Source organism: Phoenix dactylifera, unplaced genomic scaffold, assembly GCF_009389715.1.
Source record: "Phoenix dactylifera cultivar Barhee BC4 unplaced genomic scaffold, palm_55x_up_171113_PBpolish2nd_filt_p 000304F, whole genome shotgun sequence".
NCBI lineage: Eukaryota > Viridiplantae > Streptophyta > Magnoliopsida > Arecales > Arecaceae > Phoenix > Phoenix dactylifera.
In genome coordinates, this window is record NW_024067778.1 from 113060 (window position 1) to 127598 (window position 14539).

The following is a 14539-nucleotide window of genomic DNA, read 5'->3' on the forward strand; positions in this document are numbered from 1 at the left end:
AGGTAATGCCAACGCGCAGCGAAGGACTGGCGCCTTTCGCCTTCACAATTTTGGGGACTAGTTAGATGCAGCTGATGCATGGAAGGTACTGATTAAATTTAATCCCAATGTGCAGTTAAGGGAAGTTCCCTTCCCAATTTTGTAGACTTTAGATATACTTATTAGACGCAAGTGATAGGTGGAGCGCGAGGCTAGGCTCGCCTTCACAGTTTTGGAGAGTATATATAAGTTGGATGCAGGAGATAAGTGAAGGTGATGCCCGCCTTCACAGTTTTGTAGACTCCTCATTTTCTTATAAACTATGTATTGTTTTTTTGGTTAGATTTTTTTTTTTTATTGATTTATATTGGAGATGAATGTCAAATTTAAGTAAACAAGCTCACAATCAGAAATTGATCAGAATGGATGACTGAATAACAAGAGCATTCATAAATTTGACCAAGGTGATATGCATGATTGGAAAACACAAGATAAAATCCTTGAGAAGGTGATTAACATTAAAGTCCACATATAAACTCTGATTGGATTGATTGTATTCAGTTGCAGATTGGTATCAGTGCCAATCACCACCTTCATATTTCACAAGAATGAGAGAAATCCCCACCAAGCAAAATTTCAACCAGATTTTCGTGAACATATAAACAATCACCAGTCTCTGATCAATTTGAAAAACAAAGCAGATAAAAAGAGGACAAAAGAGATCTACAAGCACTCGATACAAATAATGATTCCAACCTTTTTCACCCATCACCCTTAAGGTCGGCAATCTATCAAACATGGCTCAGTAATCTGCATCATCCGGTGAGCACCATACCTGAAAGCTTTAAACAATGCCATCCAGATATCATTTTCGCCGACGAATAACACCATCAACAACCAATTCACTGCTAAAATAAAAAAAGAGAGAGAAAACCACAACCAATATCAAAAATTCAATTAAAATGTTGTAAACAGACAACAATCTAAAATCCTTCAATCAAGAAAAGAGACAAAATATGAAAAAAAATATAGATACACAATATACAAGCTTACCGTACAAACAAGGATTTTATCTTGGTTTATTCATCAACCTCCCATCTTAGGAAATATTCCAGAAAAGTTTGGCAACTTATCTACATGCTTCAGAGCACGTTCAGCAATCTGCCTCGTCCGGTAGTCCCCATGCCTGAAAGCTTCGACCAATGCCGTCCCCACATTTTGATCTCCCGAAATCTCATAGGCTATGTCATCGGTCCTCAAAATCCTCTCAACAGCCCAAACAGCTCGTTGCCTGAGTATTTCTGTTCGGTTCTCTCGCAAAATCTCAAGTATTGGTTTAATCCCATCTGCATCACATAGAACCATCACACCTTGCCCGATATCCACTCCATCTTCCAACAGAGTGCACAGGGCTGCCAAGGCAGCCTCCACTACCTTCTCATTTGTATGGTCCAAACAGGCAACCAACTTCTCCACTGCCTTCCCTTCTAACAGACAAAAGCTCTCTTTCATCGAACAGATTCCATGGTGGACTCGACACAACCCAGTCAAAACAGGCGGCTTCCCAAGACATGGGAATATAGAACAACAAAATCCTTGCTCTGGGACAGCCGGAATTCTTGTTAGATGTTTTGACTGCTGTGAGAGATTCTCCAGTGCCATAGCAGAGACTGTTTGTACCCCATCAAGCCCATTCATCTGAAGAAGATCGGTAAAAAGTGCAGCGAGATTATGCTCACGAGCAAGGGCTACAATATCAGGTCTGTCCTCCAGAACATATGTCAGTCTTGAGAGAACTCTTGCAAGCCCTTCGAGAAAGGGAGTGACGAAACGAATTCCACGAGTCTCCCCTTGCCGAATCCTGATAATTTTAGAAATGGTTATGTTGAAGGCCCCCTCATCCAGAAGCCGCCTAGTGAGTCCTGAGTCCCTCTCAGGAAGGTCAGCTAGAATCCCAATAGCAGCTGCTTGCTCCTCAGAGATCCCATTATTCTCCGCGATGACCTTAATCAAGCTGCTGAGATGACCAGCAGTGCCATGAAGGGCATCTGCCAGCTCTTGACCCATGTAAGGTGAAATGTTGTGTAGGAGTTTAATAGAAGCCATGCGGAGATCTCTTTGTGGAGCTTCTACAAATTGAATCAAACTGATGGTAGCACCAGAGCTCTTGATGGCAGCAACTATGTTTAGGACAGTTGTGGAAGAACTTGTAAGTCCAACAAGGACCTGAAGGAGCTTAGACTCAATTGCAGGACCTGTGTTGCTGATGAGATGGAGTAGATTATGCACAATGTCTTCAGAGACCAAGGTCTGGTCGTCATGACCAAGTGGGATAGACTCAAAATCAGCACCTGAAGACACGACATTAGCAAGAACTGTTGCAGACACTTCCTTCAGCCTCATGGGAAGCTGGTTGACACCAACAGTGAAGAGGTCCTTCACGAGAGGGGGGAGAATGCCTGCTTGGATTAGTATCTTGGCACTTGTCTCATAGGATGAGATCTGGTTCAATGCTTTGAGAGCAGCTTCTCTTGCTTGCTTGCTTCCACTTCTCATGACATCAACCAGGGCTGAACCTGCAGTTTGGGCCACAAATACTTTCACATCATTGCTCAGAACAAGCTCCCCAAGATATGCAGCCATAGACAGCTGCGTTTCAGGTGAACCTGCAAAATATTTCATGGCATTGAGTGAGGCAAATAGCTTGGAAAAATTGGTGCAGCAACATCTCACCTGCTCAAAATTGTCAAGGATCAAGCCACCAGAAATTACCTTCAAGGAGTAGGGTAAGAAGCGGCTGCAATCTACCATTTTCGGCCATTTGCCTCACATTGTTTTCACACTTTTCCAGATTCTCTAGTGTGTTTTCAGCTCTGTCAACAGTTGAAAGGTTTTCTGATTTACTACTTGCCATCCCCACTAGTATAAGAATTGCTCCATTGACCCCACCAATCTTTTCACACAGAGGTTCAGATTTTGAAAGCTCATATAAAAGAGATACAGCTTCCTCTCTTTCCTGGGAATGCTCATGTGATAAGAACTTCACAATTGTACGAATGGTGTCCCCTGCAGCCGTAGCTTCCTGCAAAATAAGGAAATTGTGAATATATCATCAAGAAACACAACTCGAGAAAGAAGCAGAGCATCTGAAAAGAAAACCAGCAAGCCCAAGGACAACCTTATTGTCATTATCCCCTTCAGCTACAATACGAAGAGTTTCTAATGCTTTCAACCGCACTCTCCTGCTGCTGCTTTTCAGCATGCCAGAAATCATAGGTATTAACTCTGCATTCCTTACAACATGCTTACTCGACCTGCTTTTCTGGCAAATATATGCAATGAAGTTTAGAGCCTGTAAAATATCACTTTCTGAGCTTCCTAAAGTGAGAGATCTACAAGCTTTGTCAAGCTGAGCAGTTTCATTTCTTTGGGTCCATTCTTCGATAGTATTCCTTAGAGCAATACTAGGGTTCAGGTCAGTGCTATTCAGATCTTTCAGTGTCAACGGGCAAACTGGCTTCCTTCCACTATCCCTGCATTCCTTGAACCACTTCTCAATAGCCTCTCTCTCAAAGGTCTGTCCATTCTCTAAGGTAACAGGATCCCTCATAATTTGTTTCGTAAGCGGGCAGAGAAAGGCCTCATAAATAGGCTCAATGTGTAATTCTTCATGATAATTCTCCTGGGAGTGGCTACTAGAATCATAATTTCCCTCGCAGTCTTCCGCCATTTCCTCACAAAAACCTATCGCAACAGACAAATTTGTGTTAGTTCCAGGAATTATTGAGCATAAATAAACATATTTAAACAAAAAAAGTTAATTTGCAAAACTAAATAACATATTGTGTCAACAAATTGCTTCCAGAATTGGTTTCTTTTTTCAGCGCCTTTTAGATATGGTCAAAACAGCAATTATTTACTGACAGAAGTCAATAACAGAACAAAGCCTTCCAATAACAGATGTCAAGATCCAGTGAAATCAAAACTGCAAACTTAAACCTTAGCCTCGATCCTGCTAACCAACTTAATTAGATAGGAACAATACCTGATGAAGTCTGTCCCAACTAGTTGTTTATTAATATCTGATCAGGTTATAGTTGCGCAAAACAGGACTAGATTTAATTGTGGCAGCATGATGAGACAATTGTATAAAATGTTGCAGAAGTATCAAGCTGCAACAACCAGATGACAGGGCCTTCCACATCAAAAGGAAAACTGTTCCTCAAAACAAGAATTAATTTGTCATGCACAATGTTCCAAAATCAGTGGATCTAATGGTGACACCAATATCGCTTCCAAAATCTTGGTCATTAATTGATATATGTCCAAGATGGTGAATTTGGATCAGATCATTTTCTGATAATTGTGGAGTACTTTTGGGTAAACAACAACTTCAACTTAAGTTCATAACTCAAACAAGAACCTGGCTACCATGCCAGGCTGGTCAACAAAAATAAAATAAAAATAAAAATAAAAAGATAAAGGTTTAATCATAGCCATCCAAGTGTGTACACTTCGTGCAGCCAGTTATTCTATATCTACCGTTCCTATGCTTTCCCTCTTCTCCTTTTTCTCTTCCTTCTCTCATGACCCTCTGATAGTGATTATAGGCATATCCTCCAATAGTTCTTTTAAAAAAGTTTTAGCTAAGAAAAAAAAAATGCAGAGAAGGAGAATGAAGAATAAACCCACTATTTAGATTTTTCTTCCTTTTTCCCCCCATTTCTTCTGCTTTTATGATCTCCACCTTTTTACCTATTCGTTAACTTTTCTATTCTGATTTTTTACATTTATATTCTTCTTTCCTTCTCACTCAAAAGAGTATTTGAACAACTAAAAAATAATACAGTAAAAGCATCAAAATTGCAACAGATAGGACTCATAGGAGACCAGTCTGTTATGATGAATCTTCTAAACCACCTCACACGATAACCTATAAATCATTGGTCACAACTTTGTTTTAATAAGAAAAGCCTTTCTATATATGGATCTTGAAAGGAAAAAGGGAAACAAAAGTAAGATGCATTTAGGCTTCCAAGGATATATACAATCTGGACTAGTAAGATGCAAGTACAGCCGAGAATGAAAATATCAGAGATATTTATAATGTTAGAAAAAAATAATTATGGTAAAATATGGTGAGATTAAGAACAATATGCAATTTGTCAAAATATTGAAAAAAGGCTACAAGAATAAATATAAGACAAAATGAATTCAAGACTCTGAATGCATACTAATATGCAGTGCAAGTATAGAAAGCCATGAAGATATGCAAAAGTATAAGAAATTAGGTATAAGTCGACTACCAAATAAGGTTTTTATAAAATACTTTTTGAGAGAAATTCTTTCACCAAGTGAAGGGTTATTCAGTCTAGTTTACTTCCATCTGCATGTTGATCTTCAAAGTGTAATCTCGTCGAAATCGAATAGCCACTTCTTCCTTTCCTGTTGCATCAAGGAGGGGTGGAGGGAGGGAGGACTTACCAAAAACCTTCCTCTTGAACCAGTGCGAGTGGTTTTCGCTGGGGGGAGGGGGTGTTTGTGATAGGAACGGAGGGGCGATACTTGAACATCATGAGTGAAGGGGGCACCAAACATCGTGAGCTTGGGGAGTGGGGGGCCCTGAACCACACGGACAAGTCCTCGACCAGTCTAGTTCGATATGCCCCGGACCGACTGGTTCAACCATCCTTGATTTCAAATATTCACCACTGCAAAATACATGGCAGGCCATTTAAAACTTAAAAGTCATATGACTTTTGAAGGTTCTTACCAAGGTTTGCCGAACCAGCACCAAGGATCGTATCGGCCGACGACCGGTTTGGTATAGTAAGGATCCTTATCATATTGTTTCAGGGTGTAGAGAAACAAGGAGGGAGGGAGAGGAGGAGGAGAGAGAGAGAAAGAGAAAGAAGGCGCGAGAGGGAGAGGAAGGAAGGGGGAGATAGACCTAGACATTCTTTGGCCAAAACAAGGAGAGGGATCAAAAATGTCATAGAAGCCCTAGATCGTTGATGAAGCTCCATACCTTGATCGATCTCGGGAAAGAAAAGCTTCCACTCTCATGAAGAAATCTGATCCTAGCTTCAATGTAAGATAGATCTCAATGAGATTTCTTCATGAGAGAACAATCCAAACCTATGGTTAGAGATTTTATATCCTTCCATCTCCTCTGAGTGTAGGGTGAGAAAGAGAGAGAGTGGGGGGAGGCTTACCAATACGGCCAAGGTCGAAGAAAGGGGAGCGAGCAGTGTCCAATGATGAAGCCAATGAAAGAGTTTCGAAGGCTCTTAAACCATCGAACAAGGAGGGGGTCAAGGGGAATGACTTTATAAATGAGTGTTGAACCAACCCGAACAACTAAACCATCCTGAACTAGCATCAGTATAGCTCAGTACAAGCCGAACCACCGATTCAGGTTGGTTCAATGATCACTGATTCTTACTAATGCACGAATTATGACCAATGTTCGTAGTCTCCAATAATTTGCATGACAAATCTAGTCACTATCTTAAACTAACTTCCCTTTTCTTTGTCGAAGCTAACCCCAAGAACATTCATGAAACTCAAGGCTCAATACCACTTCAAAACCTAATGGAAAGGAGGAACAGAAAACATGTCATAGTAGCTAAAAGGAAAGAGCTGAAGGAGATATCAGCCTTTTCAAATTACTTCATTAGACAAGATGTCCAGAACATATCAAAAATGAGTGCAAGAATTGATCATGTACTTGTCTTCCCCTATGCACTAATAATGCCCGCCAACAATCTCAAATATTGAGAGAGAGAGAGAGAGAAGGAAACCATTAATGAATACTCCACTACACTGAATGAACTCCCGAGGGACTAGAAATGAAGAAACTAAATTTATGATTAAATTCTTCATCCATTTAGTTCATTTTTTTACCATATCACCATATCCATGAAAACAACATAATCTCTTCTAATGCACATTACATTATATTTTTTTTCTTTTATACGTAAAATCACAAATAAATTAGAATTTCCAAATTTGAGTAATAATTCCTTCATAGGCACTGGTTAATGATCCATAACATACCAGTGCTGAATACATATGATAAATGTGCACAGGTGCCATTAGAGTACTAGAATGTTATCATAATGTTATAATTTGCTATCCCAAATGTCATAATTTTTAAGTAATTCGTATTCTTAAAAAGATGATATACTTTAAAAGTCCAAGGGGAAACATATCAACATCATGAGACATTCAAGTTATATATCATCGAAATCTCTTGATACATTACCTTCAAGATTAAGTAGATCATGTCAATCTAACATATAGTTGAGTATACTTTCAAATGCAATTGTAATATACCATAAAATCCTATAAAACCTATAAAGGTAATAAAACATTAGATATTTTGCACATAAATGCTCTAGTATCCCCACCCCTACCTTCCGTTATGATTTGTGCAACTCGGAATGCAGTTCTCCTATTAGAGTAGACAATATCACATCAATCTTTGTGATAGTCACCAAAATTCTAGCTCTAATTGCCATAAAACGATTGAACCATCCATTTTATTGCCAGCATTTTCCACAGGAGAAGCTACAACACCAAAATGGCACAAATGGAAAAGAACTATTCTCCTCTTGCACCAATAACCATGTGATATCAGTGGTGCATGCCCCCCCGTGTTACCCCTAGGATTTCAAAGCACCTCCATGGACTACTAGTGGAAGAACTCCCTTAAATTAAAGGTGTTACAGTCATGGGCCCCCCTTATAATATATTAAGTCTTACAACTCATAATAGTCACAAAGACATAACTCAACAGAAATCTTGGCCCCCTCCTTGGCATGGAATGCTCACAAAACATAATGCACAATTCCCCTGTATCTTGACACCCTCCCAAACCATGTCCCTAGAATCATTGAACTAAAGCATTTTAAATAAACCCAAAGGAAAAAGAAATCCCACTACCTTGCATGTGCCCAGCTATATTGAGTTATATTCCACCAACACCACCCTCCTATTTACTATTTCATGCGATTTTCTTTCTTATGTCTTATTTCCATTTTATAAAAAAATATAAAAGAAAAAATAAAATTCAGGAGCCCAAGATTTCCATTTCTCTCTTCCCTCCTTCTACTCACAGCATTAATATTCCGATTTATCAAGTCATATCTTCTTTTCTTCCATCACTACACATTCTCAATTTTTTCATCCATCCATATTTTTTGATCCTAATAATTGAGACAGCGGAAGCAACATTTCTACATCATTACATAATATATAATTATTCAAATGCAAGACACAACTCTAGATCTCATCATTCTATCATCCTTTTCTTTGAATGCAACATTACAACATCCTGTTTACTTCTTTCTCATCAGTGACATAATGGTATAAAATAAATCTAAACTACAGAGATGTTCATACACAATATGTGCCCTTGTTATTTTATTGAGTTATAATTTCTTCTGCTTGTGAATATTGGTAAATATTTAACAATGGTACTATTTCCCTTTTTATTATTTTTTGAAGCACATAACAATAGGATAGAATTTCTATTTTAATAAAAATTTGTCCCTCCCTACCCCCTCCCCTCCCCCCCAATAAAAAAGGAAAAATTTCTGGCTTTGCTGCTGAGTATGATTCATCATCCATTATGAGTAGGATTAGCACCTTTGCCCTTCCAAAGAACTAGCTCCTCATGAATGTGGCTCACTTCTAACCCAATCTTTTCCAACTAACGTCCTCACTCCCTCATGATTTGTAGACAGCCCACAGTTCACAGCATGTTCAAATATCCCATCCCATGAAAGACAATTAACTATCTGCACCCTACATGTCCTCCATAAATGTGAGTGCAAGCAATATGCCTCATCATACTTTTAGAAATTAATTGGAATTAAATCCACCCAACTCAAAAGGCCTAATATGATCTGAAGTGATGTGAACTTGTTTATACACAGCCCACCCATTTTGAGAAACCCCATCTCTTGAAGAGAACATGGTCCAGAATATCTTTGATTTAGAATTTGAGTCCTGGTACCGGTAAAAGAGACAATACACATATGAGACCTCTCAACTTGGATCACCTACTCCATTGCTGCCACCAATTTGATAACTGCCTCGATACACTTTTAAAAGCCCTTCTAATGGAAACTAAATGAAGCAAATAACCTAATTTATAACATTCAAAGAGTCTAAATATTACTTATATCATCAACATTGATGACAAATGAAAGGCTAATGAGAAAAGCAAAGAGATTCATGTAAAACCTCTCGATCCTTCAAGTAAATTAAAGGCCCAATTAAAATGGATTAGGATTGCCCATCACGTCAATGGGAGGAGAAAAAAGGTCATGCTGGGTCAAACATTTTTGTCCAGTGGGTACTGCATGAGGATTTTAGACTCATAAATATGCTTTTAGGTTGGACCCATATAAACACCAACTTCAACACTCCAGCCTGTATATATATAGTATAAATAATATATGTAGTATGTGCATTGATCATATATTATAAAATGTGCATAGTATCTACTTGAATTGTCCTATATCAGATTATTCAATTAATTTCTTGATTCTAGGCACAATATATTCCTATCCTATTGTTTTACTTGCTAGGAATCTCAACAATCCCATCTAATCAGTCATCCACCACTTCATCATAAAAGATGACTCCATGGGCTCCTCTATGCATTGCCTATGTAGTACATGATTGGTGCATAAAGGGAGTGCAAGAATCTCTTTTGGTATGGCAGTACTCCTCTTTATATCCCATCACATAAAACCTTTCTCTTCCCCCCTTTCTTGTCATCCCATCCCCAATTCTCAAACACTCTGGACCAACATTTTCCCATGGTTTTCTTTCTACAACTTCATTATGATTGACATGGTGAGTTTTGGTTGCAAGCTTGCAACCTTCAGTCACAATCCACAAGTACATCATTAGAAAGTTTAGTGCTTGCTCTCTCTCTCTCTCTCTCTCTCTCTCTCTCTCACACACACACACACACACTAGGATATGTTATGCAGGCTTTCGAAGTTCACTAATGGACTTTTACTTTTTCGCCTATCAAATATCCTGTTTCAAAGTAAACTAATTTATCTGGTATCTGATGATTTAAAATCATTTTGAGCTTTTAGAAAAGGAGTCTTGGGAACCATTAAAATATCCTTGAATTCTCTATTACTAACTACGAAATATTGTGGGGTTGGGCCTGGTTGGGTTAAGCTCAGGGATTTTTTTTTCTTCCAATTGATGTAACCTGGTCCAGGTTGGAAGTCAGCCCAAGAAAGGCACTGACCATGTAAAAGTTCTCTTTGGATCAGCTTAGAAGACACCAAACTGGCACACTTTTCATTCCTAGCCAAACAGCCAAAAGCATTATTTTTAAGTAATGGGGAAAACAAAACATACAACCAATGAACACTTCAGTTGCCACTACCAGAATGCTAAATAGGCAAAGTGATGCCTATAGTGTTTAGGGTTTGTCATGGTCTTGTTTTCGGAACATGATGCATGATGCCATGCAGTTAAAAGACTATTTTCATATCCAAAGTAAACTCATCAGTAGAGAATGCAGGTATTTATTTTTTTATAACAAATTTCATCTTAGGAGGCCTGGCTTTCCTTGAAGCAAGCCACTTTATGCTTGTCACATAAGAAATCATAAGACACAAGACAATTACAAAATCTACCATCATTGTCCAATCAATGGCTATTTCCCTGGAAATAAGTCATTCTAGATCAACAAGAACCATTCAGGACAAGAACTCTTTGGATGTGCATGATGATGCAAGAGAAATTCACAACCAGCCACCTTATGGCATCCTCCTTTTTTTTACAATAATTCTAAGGTATCAATGTTATTCTCTGACAGGGGTTTTGTTGCTTATCAGCCTATCTGGTGATTATATCATTCAACAGGATCAGTCCATATTGAGGTGATAAATCAGGGATTGTGTACCTTATTTCCTAATTTAGAATGAACCAGGCCACGCTGTAACCAGTGTGAGGTATCAAAATGGAACCAATTTTCCAGATATCCAAACATCTAGGAATCACCCTTTGTTCGGAGCCTTAAAACTTGATGTATTTGTTAGTGTACTTTTAGAAGGTTTTCAATTTAGTTTGCTTTTTCCATAAAGAAATGTTTTCCTAGAAGATTCTGAGGTATCTCCTCAATTGGCAAATCAGTTGATTTTCAATTGTTATCAATATGACATGCTTTAACATTAATGAATCGTGAGCTTCCCAAGAAAAGTGCTATAAATGCCATCAACAGGTTCCAACTCACAATCGATGGAGAAAACCAAACTATAAGAACGACACAGCGCGCCATCCCTGTGAGAGAATGCAACAGCCAAGTGGCTGATGTAGAGATATTAATCTATTACAAAATACAAACTAATCAGATCCTTATAATCATAAGAAAACAACCATTTTAGAAGTATAACCAACCTTAAAGCGATTAGTCTTCCAAAACCAATCACAAAGACGTCATGATACCCATACTTCCCAAAAAAAAATGGTTCAACTTAAGATACTTCTTTATAAGGATATCTATCTAAAAAAGAGCACCGATGAAGGGATAATTAATCAGTATCCACAAAAATTCATCTCGATTCGCATCGATTGGAATCATCGATCATCAACTGCTCCAAATACAAAATGCTAGAACTAGAAAACCCTAAGCCATAAAACAAACAAGAAAATGGAAATGAATCAACAAAAAAGATGCCGAAGAACAGGAAGAAGGAACCGAATCATACCACTTCGGATTCTTTTAAGGACGATCTTCCCTTGGAAACCCTAATTTGCCGCCGCCCATGCTCCGCCCCGCTGGCGCTCCCGCGGACGGCGCCCTCCTTGCCCCACCGAGCGATCGAACTCCTCGGGCGCTCGAAGGAAGAAGCGACGAGAGACGAAACGCGGGGAGATGGACGCAAGGATAGAAGCGATCAAAGAGAGAGAAGAAGCGGCGAGGAAACAGAGTGGGGGTCGGGGGGAGGGCTTTGACTCGATGCTGGGTGGGGTCGTCCAAAGACCAGCGAAGAGAAGCGAAGGGATGAGACAGAGAGACAGCGCGTGGGGAAAAAGAGTGGGTGATTGCCGCCGCCAAACGGATAGGCTGCGGCGATGTTTCGTTACGACTTTTACCGCCGTTTCACGCCAACCTTTACCAGCGTTCAAATAACCGCGTTATTCTTTGGCTGATTGTATAGTTAGTCACTCCAATAATACTCTATAGATTAAAGGTGGAGTTATTTTTGACACTTCAAAATATTTTATTTTTTAATCCATTTATTTTAATAAAAAAATAAATAAATAAATAATGGCATTATTTTATTACTACCAAAAACCATTATTAACCTCTATAATGTTCTTAATAGCATTGCTTTATCCTTATTTGGAGTTATTTAGCATTAATAATTTAGTATAATAATATATTTTTTCAAACCACTATTTATAGAAAGACTAATGAATTAGAATTTTGGAAAAAATATTATTTTATTGAAAAACAGTTCAAATGATAAGTAACGAGGCGGATTTATAATTGCCATGATCTTATTTACCGTTATCATGGAAACAAACCTGGAAACGTTAGAATTAAGAGGGCTCGAAACCGTCATGACGGTCCGTAACGGTTGCTTTTCTCAAACCTTGACCGTTACCGCTACCCTTTTGCGCGTTCTTTCTTGGCTCGTTTCGAACATTCTGACGTCTAGACGAGGCATGAGTTGATTTCCCAGCGTAAATTTGTGTTTTATTCAATGCAGCTTTATTCATCGGATTTTGTACAGGTGGTACTCCGTCTCGTTGAGAAATCTAATAAAAGTCTAAAGGTTGGTGGGTTCGGGGGTGGATTTTTCGTAGAAATCATCCTTGGATCATCTGCTAATTATTTTAAAATCTATGCAGATAGGTATACTATTAAATTTGAAGTACTTTGAGATTTATACAATAGGTGATCTAGCAGTAGGTATGTATGAAGGTGAATCCTTTCTCTCATGCAAAAGATACAACCCCAATTCAGGACAATATGCCAACATCAACTCTGGTCACATGTTGTGGAAGAGTGGTACATGAATAATGGAGGAAAGAAAAAATAAGAAAAACGAAAAAAAAAAAAGGGAGTACCGTGAAAGACGAGATAAAAATAATGATTGTCCGATCATTATAATTTTATATTTGAGATGGTAGCTATTTCAAAGGCCTCCATTGGAATATAAATGCAACTAGTGCAAATTTAATCAAATAACAATCATTTTCTCATGGTTTTATTAATACGACAACCATTGCACATTGAGAAGGAGATTGTTATTTAATCTTTTATTTCTCCTATAAATGAAATATTATTTACTAAATGCAAATCTATGTTTCAGCTTTTTTTTTCTTATTCAGTAAATACTAGTAATTTTGTTGCTGCCATCATCTTTAATGAGAAGAAGAAAATCTCGTGGCAAAGGGAGATGGGAGTTATAATTAACTTGGTGTTTTCAAAATATATTGCAACTAGCTAGATGAACAATTTCTTCCTTATTGTCCATTGCATGACAAAGTTTTAGTGTATTCATGCGATATATAGACTTTTAAAAGAATGTGCATGTACGTTTTTTCCTTTGAGTTCCAAGTATATTTCCAATCAAAGTTCAATAAATAGTTATTATATGGGATGTCATTTTCGTTAAGTTTTAGATTTGAAAAAGTCAAGATATGTATTTGAAACTTTGGATGCTTATGTGCAATAACTTTGTTTATATTATGAAATACTTAAAAAGAAAAGATATACTTTCATTAATGAAGTGTGTTTAGTCAAGGAAGGTTCTGAGTAGAAATGTTCTAAGATTGACATAGGAAGGTAAGTTTGACATAAAAAGGTCGCACTTTCATTATACATCTCTCTCACAAAAAAAAATTTCTTTGAAAATATATACATTTTTAAAATGTTTTATTGAAGGACCTTCCCAGTTTTCAGACCATATTTAGTAAATTAACTTCCCCAAGACCTATAGTTTGCCACATCATCCCCCCACTCTAACATTTTTTTCCATTAGACTTGGTAAATATAACATTAATTACCAACCCATTTGTTGCTTTTTCTCAAATCCTTTTCTCTTGTTTATTTGCTCACATTAACCCCTCATTTAACAAAAGGTAGAGTTGAATTTGAAATTTATTCTCCATTCAATATGAGATGCATATATAAATATATATATAGCTCAAATCCTTTATTCAATGGGATACTACCACTGAACATGATATTGATCTCCTACCTAAAATGTTCAAGAATGACATTATACAATATTTAAAAGACATATGATAAACTATATCATAATAGTTGACCTAACATATGATCCATTGTCTGCTTTAGTTGGGCTATTTGGCTAACCTAATGTGGCAAGATTCTTGCCTAACAGTAACAGTCTCCAATGGGAGTGTGAATATAATAAATATCTAGCTTGCCAAGTAATTAATGAAACTATTTCATGCAAGGTATTTTAGTAAGTATATCAACCTAAGGATGAAAATGGATTAGATAATATTCATCATGATCCATATTCATAACCAAATCTATAAA

At 37.7% G+C, this 14539-nt stretch overlaps 1 protein-coding gene across 3 annotated transcripts; it reads right to left on the minus strand.

Moving 5' to 3' along the window:
- Window positions 1-509: 509 nt before the first annotated feature.
- On the minus strand, window positions 510-12031 carry LOC120103835 (U-box domain-containing protein 44-like). 3 transcript variants are annotated; one of them, XM_039118067.1, is made up of 6 exons: window positions 11730-12030; window positions 5464-5690; window positions 3158-3723; window positions 2752-3061; window positions 1033-2645; window positions 510-884 (listed from the first exon to the last, which is right to left on the minus strand). In XM_039118067.1, exons 3-5 carry the CDS (start codon window positions 3707-3709, stop codon window positions 1066-1068), a joined length of 2442 nt encoding a protein of 813 aa, XP_038973995.1. In that variant the 5' UTR covers window positions 3710-3723; window positions 5464-5690; window positions 11730-12030; the 3' UTR covers window positions 510-884; window positions 1033-1065. The 3 variants fall into 3 exon arrangements, with proteins under 3 accessions (XP_038973995.1, XP_038973996.1, XP_038973994.1); XM_039118068.1 differs by lacking the exon at window positions 5464-5690 and having other exon boundaries at window positions 510-887; window positions 11730-12031; XM_039118066.1 differs by lacking the exon at window positions 5464-5690 and having other exon boundaries at window positions 11730-12029.
- Between the last annotated feature and the right edge of the window lie 2508 nt (window positions 12032-14539).